At 53.8% G+C, this 17,824-nt stretch overlaps 1 protein-coding gene across 5 annotated transcripts; it reads left to right on the top strand.

The window, feature by feature from the left end:
* The first annotated feature begins 2,267 nt into the window (after positions 1-2,267).
* Positions 2,268-16,588, top strand: RDH13 (retinol dehydrogenase 13). 5 transcript variants are annotated; one of them, XM_036306654.1, is made up of 7 exons: positions 2,271-2,459; positions 3,829-3,947; positions 8,017-8,172; positions 10,920-11,024; positions 12,489-12,701; positions 14,077-14,178; positions 15,591-16,588. In XM_036306654.1, exons 1-7 carry the CDS (start codon positions 2,395-2,397, stop codon positions 15,797-15,799), a joined length of 969 nt encoding a protein of 322 aa, XP_036162547.1. In that variant the 5' UTR covers positions 2,271-2,394; the 3' UTR covers positions 15,800-16,588. The 5 variants fall into 5 exon arrangements, with proteins under 5 accessions (XP_036162548.1, XP_036162549.1, XP_036162547.1 ...); XM_036306658.1 differs by lacking the exon at positions 2,271-2,459 and adding an exon at positions 2,480-2,639; XM_036306655.1 differs by lacking the exon at positions 10,920-11,024 and having other exon boundaries at positions 2,268-2,459.
* The last annotated feature ends 1,236 nt before the right edge of the window (positions 16,589-17,824 follow it).

The raw sequence follows: 17,824 nt of genomic DNA, 5'->3' as shown, positions 1-17,824 counted from the left end.
TTGAAACAAGATCTGTTTAGCTCCATGTCTGGGGATCTTTGCCACAGGCTCCATACCACCTTTTCCTTTCCCTGGCTTTGCCCCTCCGTGGCCCAGGAGCTCCGAGTTCCCGCAATCTCAGAAAGGGGAGAGGTCTCTCACCAGATCCAGCCACCCTCGCTACATCCTCAACAGCAAAACGATTCTTTGGTTTGTTGTATAGATTAAACACTTGGCAATACTAGGTACTCAAGAAATAGTATCTGGTGTTATTTTTATTTTATTTATTTAAATGCTAACCAGAGCATATGTTTTTATTGATTTTTAGAAAGTGAGAGGAATGGAATGAGAGAGAGAGAGGGGGAGAGAGGGAGAGAGAGAGAGAGAGAGAGAGAGAGAGAGAGAGAGAGAGAGAGAGAGAGAGAGAGAAGCATCAATGTGACAAAGAAACACAGATTGGTTGTCTCCCATATGTGCCCTGACCAGGAATCAAACGTTTTGGTGCACAGGATGATGCTCCAACTAATTGAGCCACCCAGCCAGGGCAGTATCTGGTATTATGATTATTATTATTTTTAATTTAAAATTTTTCTCTTCAACCACATGTCTTGCCAGCTGCCTCCTCCTTCGAGCCAACCTCCTATAATCTGAAATATCTGGGACTCCCCAAGCAAGTTGCTATTCCACCTCTCTACTTGGTCCATTTGAAGAGCTCCTACTCATACTGCAAAACCCTACTCAGGCTCCCCTTTCTCTGGGAAGTCTTCCCTCACTCCTAGACTGAATTATACAGAGCCTGGACCCAGGGCTGTTGTGTGCCCTTTGAGCTTTCCAATGTACTACAGAAATAAGGCACACCTCTTAAAAAATTGTTAGCTCTAAGCTATAAAAGCTGCAGAACCAAAGTGAACACATTTCATTCCCTGTCTAGAAAACAAAACATTACGTCAACTGTCAGCTTTATTGTCGAAGCCAATATTAAAAAAACTCCTGGGACAGTTGGAAACAATTTATCAGTGAAACATTCTTCACTTCAAAGCATTCTCAAGTATGTCTGTGGATGGCTGACAAGTCCGATCCCATCATAAATTAGACCAAGTACTTGTTGCCAAATAATTCCCAAAAACACAATTATATAAAAATCTCTAGGGGGTGGTTTTTCTTTTTAGCCAGCTTTATCGCAGTCTAATTTGCATGCAACGGCAGTCACTATTTTTAAGTGACCGCGGAGACTTGTCAAATGTATGTCGTCAGGTGTAGAACCATCAGTAGGAGGAAGATAGAGATTATCTCCAAAATCCACCAAAAATTCCTTTCCAGTCGTCACTGCCCCACACCCTCTGCCCCCGCCACTGATCTCCATTCTTTCACGATAGTGTTGTCTTTCCTGGAATGTCATGTAACCGGAGTCATACAGCACCAATCAGTCCTTAGGGTCTGCCTCCAGGGTCCCTCAGATCCATGAGTCAAAACACCCAGCCTCCTCCCTCAGACCGAGGAGTCCAGGACCCCAGCCCCTCCTCTCCCAGGCCCAGGAGCCCAGACCCCCAGCCCCTCCTCCCTCAGACCCAGGAGTCCAGGCCCCCAGCCCCTCCTCCCTCACACCCAGGAGTCCAGGCCACCAGACCCTCCTCCCTCAGACCCAGGGGTTTGGAAACCAGAGGCTAGTATACTGGTCCTGGTTTCTGATCATTGGAATCCTAAAATTCAGCCATAGAGTCTGTGAGGAAGGTCTGAACACATTTTTATTTATTTTTAATTAATTAATTAATTTTTAAAAAATATCTTTTTATTGATTTCAGAGAGGAAGAAAGAGATAGAAACATCAATGATGAGAGAGAATCACTGATTGGCTGCCTCCTGCACGCCCCCCACTGGGGATTGAGGCCGCAACTGGGCATGTGCCCTTGACCGGAATCGAACCCGGGACCCTTCAGTCCGCAGGCCGACCCTCTATTCACTGAGCCACACCAGCTGGGGCTGAACACATTTTTCGAGGAGGCAACAGGCTGCTATGTTTGAAAGACGCCCAGAGAAACGGTCCTGAAGCGGCAGCTGCGGGATTGGAGTCCTGGTTTCCCCCCAGAACCGAGCTGCGCTTTTGCAGCAGAACGAGTGTGACGTCATTCCAACACCGCGCAGGCCCCGCCCCTCCAGCCTCGCCCGCAGCCCATGGCCACGCCCACAGGCCAGAAAACTACAATTCCCAGCAGTCGTAGCGCTCGCGGCCCACCCCATAGGCCCCGCCCTTTAAGCCCCGCCCCCGGCCTGCCACGCCACGCCCCTTTCCGGAAGTCCCGATTGCCAGTCCTGCCGCCCGCCCTTCCCCACGTGGATCCCGGGTCGCGCGCTCCTGGGAGCGATCGGGCGGCGGATCCGCGGGCGGCCCCACGCGGTGCCCCGCGCCAGCCCGGCATGAACCGCTACCTGCTGCCGGTGTCCCTGCTGGGCACGGCGGTGGGCGGCGCCGTGCTGCTCCGGTGAGTGCGTGCGGCTCCGCTGCAGCCCAGGGAGGGGAGGCCGGGGGAGACCGCCAACTCCTCGCCCCGCAGACACCCCACCTGCAGCGCCCCCCGGAGGACGTGGGGGGACGCACCGGAGCCCCGAGATGGCAGGTCACCGCCAAGGTCACCCAGAGGAAAGGGCGCTTCCGGGCCCTGGTAAACATTGTGGTCTAGTTGCTTCCGGGCTTTTTAACGGGAGAATCCATTCATTCATTCATTCATTCATTCATTCATTCATTCATTCATTCATTCATTCAACAGGTATGTATCGGGGCAGTCCCGTCCGTATGTCACCGGCTGGGCCGAGGTGCAAAGAAAAATGTGTGCCCCCTAAACGCTCTAATCCAGCGGTTCTCAACCTGTGGGTCGCGACCCCTTTGGCGGTCGAACGACCCTTTCACAGGGGTCGCCTAAGACCATCCTGCATATCAGATATTTACATGACGATTCATAACAGTAGCAACATTACAGTGATGAAGTAGCAACGAAAATAATGTTATGGTTGGGTCACCACATGAGGAACTGTATTTAAAGGGCCAGGAGGTTGAGAACCACTTTGTCTAATCCGAAATGAGGGGACAGAGAGAATTGTGCAACTCGACACACGAAAAAAGCTCGTGTTGCATGGGATGTGTGTGCATGTAGCTCCTTAAAATATAAAAGAAACCCGTCGGTTATGCTCATATGCATGCATACAAGTCCTTTGGTTGCTCTCTACCCCCCCCCCCCCCCCCCCCCCCCCCGCCATTTGTCTCTGAATCTATTCTTTTTAAAAAAATATATGTATTTTTAATATATTTTATTGATTTCAGAGAGGAAGGGAGAGGGGAAAGAGAAATAGAAACATCAATGATGAGAGGGAAACATTGATTGGCTGCCTCCTGCATGTCTGACCAAGCCCGAAACCCAGGCATGTGCTCTTGACCAGAATCAAACCAGGGACCCTTCAGTCCGCAGGCCCATGCTCTATCCACTGAGCCACACCAGCTAGGGCCATTTGCCTGGTTTTAACCACTCGTTACAGCGGCCGTAGGAAACGAATACAGCGGGTCTTTATACAATAACGATGTTTCCCTGGCCGGGTAGCTCCGTTGGCTAGAGCCTCCTCCCAGTACATCCAGGTTCCGGGTTCGATCGCCTTTTGGGACACATACAAGGAGCGAACAATGATGCATACGTAAGCGGAACAGGAACTCATCACCTGTAACCTGGCAATGGCTTTGTGGAGCCAGGCAGTGTCCTTCCATCTTTCCGAGGGGTCACTTGCCTGAGACCCAAGCGGTCGGGGTCACCGGTGGGGAGTGGTCAGGCAGGTGGAACTGAGGCGGCTCTTTCTTGCCTCCAGGGACTACGTCGCGGGCGGGGCCTGTCCCAGCAAGGCCACCCTTCAGGGCAAGACTGTCATCGTGACGGGCGCCAACACCGGCATCGGGAGGGAGACTGCCTTGGAGCTGGCCAGGAGAGGTGAGCCCCCCGTGGCAGGGCAGGGCATCGGGAGCTGGGGGACAAGGGAAGGGACTAAGAAGCACAAATTGTAGTCACAGGATGGTCACGGGGATGTAACGTACAGCACAGGACATGCAGTCAATCAGATATATATACTAGAGGGCCGGTGCACAATATTTGTGCACAGGCGGGGGGTGTGGGGGGTCTCCTCAGCCCGGCCTGCACCCTCTCGCAATCCGGTATCCCTTGGGGGATGTCTGACTGCTGGTTTAGGCCCAATCCCACTGGCAGTCAGACATCCCTCTCACAATCCGGGACTGCTGGCTCCTAACCGCTCACCTGTCTGCCTGCCTGATCGCCTCTGACCCCTCTGCCTGCCTGATCACCCCTACCCTAACCCCTCTGCCTGCCTGCCTGATCACTCCTAACCACTCACCTGCCTGCCTGATGCCCCTAACTGCTTGCCTGCCTGCCTGATGCCCCTAACTCCTCTGCCTGCCTGCCTGATCACCCCTAACAACTCACCTGCCTGCCTGATGCCCCTAACTGCTTGCCTGCCTGCCTGATTGCCCCTAACTGCTCTGCCTGCCTGCCTGATCACCCCTAACCACTCACTTGCCTGCCTGATCGCCCCTAACCCCTCTGCCTGCCTGATCACCCCTAACCCCTCTGCCTGCCTGCCTTCCTGATTGCCCCTAACCACTCTGCCTGCCTGCCTGATGCCCCTAACTGCTCACCTGCCTGCCTGATCGCCCCTAATTACTCTGCCTGCCTGCCTGATGGCCCCTAACCTCCTCTGTCTCAGACCTTGCTGCCGTGGCTTCGTCCAGAAGGGTGCCTGGAATGATGTCCAGAAGGTCATTTGGCTCTCTGGTCTAATTAGCATATTACGCTTTCATTATTATAGATATTTTAATAAAACATTTTTATTGATTTCAGAGAGGACGGGAGAGGGAGAGAGAGATAGAAACGTCACTGATGAGAAAGAATCATGGATCGGCTGCCTCCTGCACGCCCCACACTGGGAATCGAGCCCACAACCTGGGCATGTGCCCTTGACCGGGAATCAAACTGTGACCTCCTAGGTCCTCGGTCGACGCTCAACCACTGAGCCACGCGGGCCGGGCCCTTCTCTGGGTTTTGCTGAATGGTGGATTTTTAGTCTGTTCAGAGTCGTGCAACCGTCACCACTCCCAATGAGAACACTTTCAACACCCCCAAATGAAATGTCGCTTTCCTTGGACCCCCCCCCCCCTCCATTCCCCATCCCTCCCTGGGAGACACGAATCTCTCTTCCATGGATTTACCTGTTCTGGACATTTCCTAGACGTGGAGTCACTCACTACGTGCCCTTGGCCGTGCGGCTTTTCACTCAGCATCATGTTCTGTGTTCGGGTCAGGGCCTCTGCCTTTTTCATGGCTGAATAGTACTCCACGGCGCGGGCAGACCATGTTTTGTTCACGTGTTCCTCCATCGACGGACACTTGGGTTGTTTCCACCTTTGGGCTGTTGTGAATAGTGCTGCTGTGAGCGCGTGTTTTCATTTGTGTTGGGTATACACATACAGGGGTGGTTTTTTGCCGGGAGCCGGTCCATGCTTGCTGTTTCAAGGGACCTGGCATATATGGCATACTGTTCTTAATATGTTTGCTCACCTTCTTGGCACTATGTGTTTTAACCAAGGTCTCTGAGAAAGGTTGTTTCCCCAGGTAGGGATTTTCCCCTGAAGTTAGGGAGGGAATAAAACCTTTTAACTAAGTGCCAGGTGGGTAATTAATCACTTTAACTACGAACAATCATGCTTAAGCTACATAATATTTACTCCCTGGAATGAAGATAAGAAACGCCCTAACCTTTGTAATAGAGATTGATAGGATTGAATCAACTGGTATAAATACAGATGCAACAAGACAGCAAGTCAGAACTTAGAAGACAGAGCTTAGAATACAGAACTTAGAACACAGAACTTAGAATACGGAACCAAGAGAGACAGAACCTAGGCACAGAACCTACACAGAACGTTCTCTAGAGACAGAAGAACTTCGCTGGAGAACATGGCAAAAGTTCCTGGACAGAAACTGGCCTCAGAACCTAGAGACAGAACCTAGCGAGAGAACATGGCAAAAGATCCTGGACTGAACCTGACTACAGAAATTGGCAAGAGAACCTGACTAGAACCTGGTAACTGAACCTGGCTGGAGAACCTGGTGACTGAACCTGGCTGGAGATCTGAAGCAGAACCTCTCTGGAGATCCAGACCAGAACTTGGCTGGAGATCCTGGCTGGAGATCCTGGCTAGGCTGCTGATCAACTGAACACTGTCTCCGTGTCCTTCCTTCTTCGCCGACTCCGTCCACACCTTTGGGGACCCCTGGACCCGCTGGGGTTGGACCCCAGCATCTGGCGCCCGAACAGGGACCCCTAGGTAAGCGCCCCGCACTCGGGACGGATAGGACTCCACCGTAGGAAGAGGGTGGATAGTCTTTGCCCCACAATCGGGACAGATCGAACTCCACCATAGGAAGAGGGTGGATAGTCTTCGCCAACTCCGTCCACACCTTTGGGAAACCCTGGAACAGGATTCCCCTAGGTAAGCCCCCCCCCCCCCATTGAGAACCCCACACTCAGGACGGATAGGACTCCACCAGGGTACTGCAGACCCCCCTATAGAGGATAAGTAGGGTAAGAAGGTGGATAGTACAGAACTTAGATTGAGAAGATGTGCCATACTGAGTCCAAAGAAAGAAGACTCTGTATTGATCTTTAGATTAAGAAGATGTGCCATACTGAGTCTAAAGAAATAAGACTCTGTATTTATCTTTTAACACATATGCTTGCTAGCAGAGGAATTAAGGTTACTCCCAGTCAGACAGAACGTTTTATACAAGAAGTATGTCCATGCTTTTCTGAGGAAGGAAAGGTAAATGTAAAGGCATGGGAGGAGGTAGGCCCAAGGAGCCTTATCCTTAACCCCACTGCAGCCTTTCCACCCCGGGAAAGTGCAGGATTGGCAAGCTCTCCCTGGGGTGATAGATCAGGACTCAGGTAATAGCAGAAAGCGCCAATCCTACTCTTAAAATGGATACAAGAGAGCATTCGGGGTTTTCTTTTTAATGCCCGCTTTTAAAAAATAAAAAAGGGGGAATTTGCCGGGAGCCGGTCCATGCTTGCTGTTTCAAGGGACCTGGCATATATGGCATACTGTTCTTAATATGTGTGCTCACCTTCTTGGCACTATGTGTTTTAACCAAGGTCTCTGAGAAAGGTTGTTTCCCCAGGTAGGGATTTTCCCCTGAAGTTAGGGAGGGAATAAAACCTCTTAACTAGTGCCAGGTGGGTAATTAATCACTTTAACTACGAACAATCATCTTAAGCTACATAATCTTTACTCCCTGGAATGAAGATAAGAAACGCCCTAACCTTTGTAATAGAGATTGATAGGATTGAATCAACTGGTATAAATACAGATGTAATAAGACAGCAAGACACAGAACTTAGAACACAGAACTTAGAATACAGAACTTAGAACACAGAACTTAGAATACGGAACCAGGAGAGACAGAACCTAGGCACAGAACCTACACAGAACGTTCTCTAGAGACAGAAGAACTTCGCTGGAGAGAACATGGCAAAAGATCCTGGACAGAAACTGGCCTCAGAACCTAGAGACAGAACCTAGCGAGAGAACATGGCAAAAGATCCTGGACTGAACCTGACTACAGAAATTGGTAAGAGAACCTGACTAGAACCTGGTGACTGAACCTGGCTGGAGAACCTGGACAGAACCTGGCTGGAGAACCTAGCAAGACAACTTGGCTACAGAACCTGGCTGGAGGACCTGGAGAACCTAGCAAGAGAACATGGACACAGAACCTGGCTGGAGATCCTAACCAGAACCTCACTGGAGATCCTGACCAGAACGTGGCTAGAGAACCTTGCTATGATGATCATCTGAACGCCCTCTCCATGTCATTCCTTCTTCGCCGACTCCGTCTACACCTTTGGGGACCCCTGGACCTGCTGGGGTTGGACCCCGGCAGTTTTTTTTTTTTTTTTTAATTATTTTTTTCCATCCTGGGCATCCAGGAGGCAACATCATCCTGGCCTGTCGAGACATGGAGAAGTGCGAGGCGGCGGCCAAGGCCATTCGTGGGGAGACCCTGAACCACCACGTTAACGCCCGGCACCTGGACTTGGCCTCGCTGAAGTCCGTCCGAGAGTTTGCAAAGAAGATCATTGAAGGTAGGCGGGAGGGCGCTGGCCATGGGGGCGAGACCTCGGGTGGCCAGGCTCTGAGGACCCAGGAATTAAACCAGGCCTGGGCCTTAAGCTCGCAAAGCCAGTAATCTCTACTGTCTGGTCCTGGTCCCTTTAAAAAAAAAAAAATATATATATATATATATATATATATATAATTTTATTGATTTCAGAGAGGAAGGGAGAGGGAGAGAGAGATAGAAGAAACATCAATGATGAGAGAGAACCATGGATTGGCTCTGTCCTGCACGCCCCTACTGGGGATCGAGCCCGCAACTCAGGCATGTGCCCTGACCGGAAATCGAACTGGCAACCCTTCAGTGCCTGGGACCACGGTCAACCAACTGAGCCGCAGCGGCCAGGGCTGTCTGGTCCTCCACAGAGAGTTTGCTGGCTCCTGCTCGGTGGGAAAGCAAACGCCTTCTGTATTAGCTTGGATCCTACAAGAAGCAGAGGGCAGGACGGACCCGGAGCAGGAGTCAGCCAGGGGAAGAGGGGCCGAAACAGTAATTCATCCATTGTTTCCTGAGGCTTTTGTCTCTCTCGGGTGGCCCTGGGGGCACACTGATCAGTCAGAATCAGGCTGTGACAATCCCTACGCCACTGGAGGACCCACAGGCACAATGCGAGTTCACTGGACCTCCCACACCTTCGCTGGACATTAAAAAAAATATATATATTTTTATTGATTTTAGGGAGGAAGGCAGAGGGAGAGAGAGAGAAACATTAATGATGAGAGTGAATCATTGATCAGTGCCTCCTACTGGGGATTGAGCCTGCAACCTGGGCCTGTGCCCTTGACTGGAATCGAACCTGACCTCCTGGTTCATAGGTCGACGCTCAACCACTGAGCCACACCAGCCAGGCTGGAGTTTTTGTTTTTTTTTTTGCAAATCCAAGGATCAGGCTCGAGTTTTCTGCACTCGTCACACTGATTGCTGACTCACTCGTTTTGCTTCCCACCTGGTGTTCTCTGAACCGTCCGTGCGCTAATTTTTTCGAACAGGAATAAGGTTGACAGTATTCAATGTTCAGAAAGCACAGAAAGGGAGGCAGTCAGACGTCTCCCAGCCACGCCCGCCCCTCGCTCCCAGCCCCGCCTTCCTCACGTGTGTGCAGTGCTCACGTGTCCGTCTGCGGAGAGTTCATGCGTCTACCAAACAGGAAGGTGTGTCGCCGCCTTTTAGTACAAATTGGAGCCTGTCCTGTGCCCGGTGGGGCCCCAGCGATTCCCTCCCCGCTTCTCTCAGCTTCCTCGTTCTTGTGGCCACATGGCATTTCTTCATTCTTTTCTTGTGGCTGCACTGTCTCCCTTTATTCTTCTCTTGTAGCTGCATTGTATCTCTTTATGGTTTTCTTGTGGCTACATGGTCTCTATTTATTCCTTTCTTGTGGCGACACGGTCTCTCTTTATGCCTTTCTTGTGGCTACTAGTACATGGTATTGTGCTCCCTCCTGTGGTCTGACGGGTTGGCCGTTTGGCTGCCAGCCTTCCCGCGGCTGCTATGAACGTCCGACCTCGTGTCCGTGTCATTTGTCACGCGGTTGACGGTGTCTGCACATCTCGGAGGCAGCCTCTTCCTCTCCACCCGGCTGCGTGTGAAACCACAGCAGGGAAGCTAGCCTGGAGACAGAGGAGCGGGGGCTGAGAAGAGGTGAATAAACAAACACAGATGGACTGTTTTCCCTGATGCAAAGAAATACATGCTCCTTATGGAAAAATTGATAAAATCTGGAAGAGTGAAGGAGAACAAAACACCATTGATTCCACACCCAGCTCAAGGGACTCCCTGTTGACTTTTCCCCTGCTGCCTGGTGAAGTTTCATTGTGAAAACTTCGCTACTTTTCTTTCTTTTAAATGCTAGAGGCCTGGTGCACGAATTCGTGCACCAGTGGGGTTCCTTGGCCTGGCCTGTGAGATTGGGCTGAAACCGTCTCTCTGACATCCCCCGAGGGGACCTGGATTGCAAGAGGGCACAGGCCAGGCTGAGGGACCCCACCGGTGCACGATCGGGGCCGGGTAGGGACCGCGGGAGGGCTCCAGGGAGTGTCTGGCTCGTCTTGCTCAGTCCCTATCGGCTGGGCCCCAGCAGCAAGCTAACCTACCAGTTGGAACATCTGCCCCCTGGTCGTCAGTGCACATCATAGCGACTGGTCGACTGGTCAACTGTCTGCTCCCTGGTGGTCAGTGCACATCATAGCGAGTGGTTAAGCGGCCTTAGCATATCATTAGCTTATTACGCTTTGATTGGTTGAATGGCCGACCAGTTGACCAGACACTTAGCACATTAGGCTTTTATTATATAGGATTTTTACAGATTTCTAGGGCGAGGGGAGGGAGAGGAAGAGAGAAAGAGAAACACCCATCAGCTGCCTCCTGCATGCTCCCTGCCGGAAATCGAGCCCCAAATCCAGGCACATGCCCTGACTGGGAATTGAGCTGGTGACCTTGTGGCACAGAGGACCTGTTGGTACCTGGGGCGACACCCAACTGACTGAGTCACACCAGCCAGGGCCAGACTTGCCTTCTTGTGAGGACGCTCGTCATGTTGGATGAGTTGGATGAGGACCCTGTGACCTCATCTTTACTCGGTCGCTTCCGCCAAGACTCCGTTCCCACAGGAAGGGCACACGCCCAGGTTTCAGGTGGTCGCGAATCCGGGGGGACACTGTGCGTGCAGCCCCCCGCAGACGGGGAGCTGACGCGCTGGCCCTGGCCCCTGTCTTCCAGAGGAGGAGAAAGTGCACGTGCTGATCAACAACGCAGCCGTGATGCGCTGCCCACACTGGACCACGGAGGACGGCTTCGAGATGCAGCTGGGCGTGAACCACCTGGGTGAGGCCGCGCTGTGCACGCCTGGGACGTGAGCCTGCTGGGTCAGGCATGGGCTCTGGGAGCGGGTGTCCACTTTCTTTTTTCTTTTTATTTATTTATTTGTTTATTTATTTATTTAAAATATATTTTATTGATTTTTTACAGAGAGAAAGGGGAGAGATAGAGAGTTAGAAACATCGATGAGAGAGAAACATCGATCAGCTGCCTCCTGCACATCTCCCACTGGGGATATGCCTGCAACCCAGGTACATGCCCTTGACCGGAATCGAACCCGGGACCCTTCAGTCCACAGGCCGACGCTCCATCCACTGAGCCAAACTGGTTTCGGCCACTTTCTTTTTTTTTTAAAAAAATATATTTTTATGGATTTCAGAGAAGGAGGGGAGGGTGAGAGAGAGAGAGAAACATCAATGATGAGAGAGAATCATTGATCGGCTGCCTCCTGCACGCCCCCCACTGGGGATCGAGCCCACAACCCGGGCCTGTGCCCTTGACCAGAATCGAACCTGGGACCCTTCAGTCCGCAGGCCGAAGCTCTATCCACTGAGCCAAACCGGCCAGGGCGGGGGGCGTCCACTTTCCACGTCGGCCAGGTGGCCACTCCTGGGGTCACCCAGCAGCTCAGGGAGTTGCCGATGCCTCACTGCGCGCTCATAAAGTCTTTGGGACCCACCATCAGTCCCTCGACCTTCTATCCCTTTGTCCGTCCATCAGTCACTCCGTCAGTCTTTCCGCTGTCACCCTGCATGTACCTGGGGTTCTGTTAGGAAGGGCCAGGGGGCAACGGGACATATTGGATCAGGGCCCACCCTAATGACCTTACTTTAACTTAATTATCTCTGCAAAGACCCTGTCTCCAAATAGGGTCACATCCTGTGGTTCTGGAGGGTAGGACTTCAACATATTTCTTTGGGGGCTGAGAGTAGGGAGACACAACTCAACCCTTAACACACACACACACACACACACACACACACACACACACACACACAATCATTTGCATCCTATTGGCTGGGACTTAGTCACATGACCAATCCAGTTGCAAAGGAGCCTGGGAAATGTAGTCTTTTACCTGCGTCTTGGGCCCAGCCAAAAGTTCTATGACTGAAGAAGAAATGGAGAAAAAATTTTGGGAGGCAGAAGGCAGTCTCCTCCCCAGCTGACCTCAGAGGGCTGGACATTTGGGGCTGGATAGTTCCTTGTTGCGGGGACTTTGCTGTGCGTTGTGGGATGTGGAGCAGCATCCCTGGCCTCCACCCACTAGATGGCAGTGGTGTCCCTACTCTCCACAGTTGGGACAAACAAAATTGTCTCCAGATGTTGCCAAATGTCCCCTGGGGGCCATGCTGCTTCTGGTTGGGAACCATGTGCTATTGGGAGGGTGAGGTAAGGTATGTGCTCAGCCCACTCCAAGGCATGTGGTCGGACTTTAAGAACAGTTTTCTCTTTTTTTCGTTCATCCAGGTCACTTTCTCCTGACGAACTTACTGCTGGACAAGCTGAAGGCCTCGGCCCCTTCGCGGATCATCAACCTCTCCTCCTTGGCCCATGTGGCTGGGCACATAGACTTTGAGGACCTGAACTGGGAGAAGAGGACGTATAACACCAAGGCGGCCTACTGCCAGAGTAAGCTGGCCGTCGTCCTCTTCACCAGGGAGCTGAGCCGGAGGCTGCAAGGTGAGCGGGTGACCTGCCTCTACCTGTAGCTCTGAGCCTGGAGCGGTCCTGCTGTGACCCGGGGCTGATGGGAGGTCAAGCAGGGGCTCTAGGACACAGGAGGCAAATGCATGGCACACATGACCAGACTCCTCCCTGGTGCCCAAAGCAGACATCACTAATCAATCACACACCACCAGGCTCCCCCCTGGTGCCTGAAGCAGACATCACTAATCAGTCACACCCCACCAGGCTCCCCCCTGGTGCCTGAAGCAGACATCACTAATCAGTCACACCCCACCTGGCTCCCCCCTGGTGCCTGAAGCAGACATCACTAATCAATCACACACCACCAGGCTCCCCCCTGGTGCCTGAAGCAGACATCACTAATCAATCACACACCACCAGGCTCCCCCCTGGTGCCTGAAGCAGACATCACTAATCAGTCACACCCCACCAGGCTCCCCCCTGGTGCCTGAAGCAGACATCACTAATCAATCACACCCCACCAGGCTCCCCCCTGGTGCCTGAAGCAGACATCACTAATCAGTCACACCCCACCTGGCTCCCCCCTGGTGCCTGAAGCAGACATCACTAATCAGTCACACCCCACCAGGCTCCCCCCTGGTGCCTGAAGCAGACATCACTAATCAGTTACACCCCACCAGGCTCCCCCCTGGTGCCTGAAGCAGACATCACTAATCAATCACACCCCACCTGGCTCCCCCCTGGTGCCTGAAGCAGACATCACTAATCAGTCACACCCACCAGGCTCCCCCTGGTGCCTGAAGCAGACATCACTAATCAGTCACACCTTCCCTGGTCATCCAGGACTGGCCTCTAAGCCTCCCGTGCTCCAGGCCAGTGGACATTTGGCAATAATTGGATACTTTTGGCTGTCACTTCAGGGGTGGGTGTTGCTCCTTGCATCTAGTGGACAGAAGCCGGGGACCCGTCCAGGGCACAGGTTAAAGAATGACTGGACCTCAGCGTCCATAGTGCGGGGGTTGCAAAGCCCGCCCTTTGCCCTTGCTTCTCATAGAGGCGTGTGGGCCAGCCGTGTCCGCTCACCTGGGAGCCTGTCGGACCCCCCCGGACCCACTGCTTCAGGCCTCTGTGGGTAGGGCCAGCGGTCCGGGTTTCCTGAGGTTCCATGTGGTTTCGACACACGGGTGGACAGGCCCGTGCTCTGGGCAGCCACGTGACGGAGTCGCCTCGCACGATGAAACCACGTGATATGGAGGTTTCAGAGCAACAAGGGGATGCGGGTTCAAGGGCAGGAAACGGGGGTGGGCCCAGAGCTCAGGGTGGACAGCGTCAGGCTTCCTGGTAAGGAGCGAATCTGACATCCGTCTGCCCCCTCATCTCCCCCCCCTTCCTTCCCTTCTCTCCCCAGGCACAGGCGTGACCGTGAACGCGCTGCACCCCGGCGTGGCCCGGACAGAGCTGGGCAGGCACACGGGCATGCACAGCTCGGCCTTCTCCAGCTTCACACTCGGTAAGCGCCCCCCTGGCCTGGGGCCCCCTTGCTGAACCCCTGTCCTCCCAGCCTGGGGCCCAGGAACCTCCTGCAGGGTTTTAAGGCCGATGGGACATCTGTAGGTATTTAGAAAGATTTATTCGGAGAAAGTGGCTCACGATGTGTGGAGGCTGAGAAGTCCCACCATCCGCCCTCGGCCCGGGAAAGCCAATGGTGTAGTTGCAGTGAGTCTGCAGCCGGGCGCGCCCAGGTCTGACGGGAGATGGAGATGACGTCCCAGCTCAAGCAGAGATCGAATTCTCCCTTCTTCACCTTTTTCTTTTTTTAAAATATATTTTTTATGATTTCAGAGAGGAAGGGAAAGGGAGGGAGAGAGAAACATCCATGATGAGAGAGAATCATTGATCGGCTGCCTCCTGCATGCCCCCCAGTGGCGCTGGAGCCCGAAACCTAGGCTTGATTGGAATCGAACCTGGGACCCTTTGGTCTGCAGGCCGATGCTCTATCCACTGAGCCACACCGGCCAGGGCAGAACAAGTCACTTTTCTGTGTGGAGCCTCAGAATAGCCCCAGAAACAGGCCAGGGCCCATCCGACTGATGAGAAAGCCACATCTGGGGGGAGGGGGGGCGGGGAGGAGCCTGTGGAGCCAACTCCTCGAGTCTGCTAACTGGCTGTGCCACCCAGGGGAGCGGCTGCCCCTCTCTGAGCCTCAGCGCCCTCCTGCAGAGGGAGGGCCTGCGTCGGCGTCCCCGGGAGGAGGCCTCCCGTAACCGGGCCAGCACAGCGCCTGGCCCAGATCGAAGGGGAACAGTTAGAACTTGACAACTAGCATTTATAACCCTGAAAAACACGAAGTGGGTGCTACCAGGTGGCACGGATCTCAAGCTGGAGACAGTCAATAATAAAAGTTATTTAGCCCTAGCGGCTAGGATCAGTGGATAGAGCGTCAGCCTGTGGACCAAAGGGTCCCGGGTTCGATTCCGGTCAAGGGCACATACCTTGGTTGCAGGCACATCCCGGGCCCGGGCCCTGGTCGGGGCTCGTGCAGGAGGCAACCAATGGATGTGTTTCTTTCCCATTCATGTTTCTCTCTGTCTTTCCCTCTCTCTTTTACTCTCCCTAAAAATCAATAGAAAAATATCCTCAGGTGAGGATTAACAACAGCAAAAAGTGATTTTAAAGCAAGATGGGGTATGGTGGGGACTCGGGGCTGATGGAAAGGAGGGAGAGCCTCCATTTGCCTGGGAAAAGCCAGGAGGGCTTCCTGGGGGAGGCAGCTTCTGGAGGGAGGTGCTAGGGAAGGGGATTCCTGGTGGCGGGAACCGCGGGAGCAAAGGCCCGGAGGGACTCCTGGCCAACGTCCGGCCTCCCTGGGCCCTGAGTCTCCCTGAATGCCTGTGGACTGAATGCTCTGTGGGCTGGTTGCAGGGCCCATCTTCTGGCTGCTGGTCAAGAGCCCCCAGCTGGCGGCCCAGACCAGCACCTACCTGGCTGTGGCCGAGGACCTGGAGGGCGTTTCGGGGAAGTACTTCGATGGACTCCGAGAGAAGGCCCCGGCCCCCGAGGCTGAGGATGACGAGGTGGCCCGGCGGCTCTGGGCTGAAAGCGCCCGTCTGGTGGGCTTGCAGGGGTCCTAGAGGGTCCCCTGCGTGGGGCCAGCCCTTCCCCCAAAGCACCTGGGAGCAGGTGTGGAAACCGTCAGGATGGAGCAGCAGGAAGACCAAGGCTGGCTGCCACGCCCATGCCGCCCTCTAGGTGGCCGCATCGGCCAAGCCTTCAAAGGAAGGACCCTGCCTGCCTGCCACGCCCGCAGCCGCCGCTAGATGGCAGCATTGGCCAAGGAATGCTGGCTGCCATGCTCACACCGCCCTCTAGGTGGCAGCATCGGCCTTTCCACGCTCCCTCTCTCTCCTGGCAGCGGGGAACTGGGCGGCAGGTGCGCACCTGAGCCAGGGGCTGCCCCAGGGGAGCCAGGCCATCAGCTGCTTCCCCTGGGAACTGCTGGGGAAGGAGCCAGCGCCCTCCGACGTGGGCCGGCCACGGTGGGGTCAAGGTGTCTGCTAGACATGATCGAGTTCATGGTTCACCCGTGGTTCTCCTCTCTGAGCCTCAGTTTCCCCAACTGGAAAGTGTGCACAATCCCTGGACTACCTCACAGGATGGCGTGCTGAGCATTTCTTGCCAGGGAGAGATTCCTGAGGGTCTTTGTGTGCCAGAGCCTGGCCGGGTGTGGGGGAAGGAGGGGTAGTTGTGGGGGGGGGGGGAGGGCTGTACCCCGAGACCAGGCTGAGACACACCTGGCCCATTATCCCCGAGTGACGCCCCCGCGGACAGGTGAGCAACGCACCAGCTGCTGCTGCTGCGGGCCCAGGATGACCGGGGTCACGACCTTCCCTTGCTCTTTAATAAATAATGATAAAGGTCTAGCTGAGTTTTAGCTTTCACTCCTTCCTCCGGGCACGTGGGGAAGTCCCATGGGCTCGTGTATTTCTTCCTGTTTTTGTTTTTTTTTTAGATCTTGCCATTCACATTCTAGGTTTCTTGGATACATGTATATTTTAAAACACGAACCATTAGAGTCCGGCCGGCGTGGCTCCGTGGTTGAGCATCGACCCAGGAGCCAGGAGGTCACCCGGTTCGATTCCCGGTCAGGCCACACGCCCGGGTTGCAGGCTCCATCCCCAGCGTGGGGCGTGCAGGAGGCAGCCGATGGGTGATTGTCATCATTGATGTTTCTATCTCTCTCTCCCTCTCCCTTCCTCTCTGAAATCAATAAAAGGAAAGGCTCCTGCCCTGACTGGTGTGGCTCAGTGGATAGAGCGGCCTGTGGACTGAAGGGTCCCGGGTTTGATTCTGGTCAAGGGCACATGTCCGGGGTTGCAGGCTCGATCCCCAGTAGGGGCTGTGCAGGAAGCAGCTGATCAATTATTCTCTCTCATCATTGATGTTTCTCTCTCTCCCTTCTCTGCAATCAATACAAATATATATTTTAAAAAAGGCTCTTAAGAATGACTTACTCACAGACAACAGGGGGGTGAGGGCATGAGTGGGAGGGTGATGGGGGTTAATGTGGGGATAAGGACACATATAATAACTTAATAAAGTAATAAAAAAAGAATGAGTTACTAATTAAAAAAAATTAAAGTCCCTTAATCAACAACTTTAATCCCCCTCATCCCAGGTGCCTCCTCCATCCCCTTGGCCCCAGGAAGGGGTGGTTTTGGGGGAGCAGGATGTGGACACCTTTGGGGGCGCCCCCGTCCTGTCTTCCACTCTGTCCCTTTCACACCCCTGCTTTCTTAGCCTTTCTCACGGCCGTGGGCTCCCCTCACAAGGTCCCCACTGCTTAAAGGAGGCAGAATTACCAGCAGAATTACGGTCCCGGTGTTAGCAGCAAATCAGCTGAAATGAGATGTTATCGCCAACTCCCCAAATAGGGCAGCCAGTCTGGCCTCAGCCACGTGCAGGCGGCTGGTGGCTTGCGGTTTCGAGCCACAAACCCCTCAGACCGACATCCGCTTCCTTTTCGGAACCGAGAAACCTCAGACCACAGACATTGTCTCACACACTGAGGTCACCCTTCTCTCGGCCCCGGAGGCCCTGGGCGGCTCCCGAGCCCAGCGCTAACCTTCGGAGATGAAAGGTGATGAAACCCCGTCTGA

This window comes from Myotis myotis, unplaced genomic scaffold, assembly GCF_014108235.1.
Source record: "Myotis myotis isolate mMyoMyo1 unplaced genomic scaffold, mMyoMyo1.p scaffold_m19_p_42, whole genome shotgun sequence".
NCBI classification, from domain to species: Eukaryota; Metazoa; Chordata; class Mammalia; order Chiroptera; family Vespertilionidae; genus Myotis; species Myotis myotis.
Note: the sequence above shows the minus strand (reverse complement) of the source record. Positions and strands in the feature narration are given on the sequence as shown.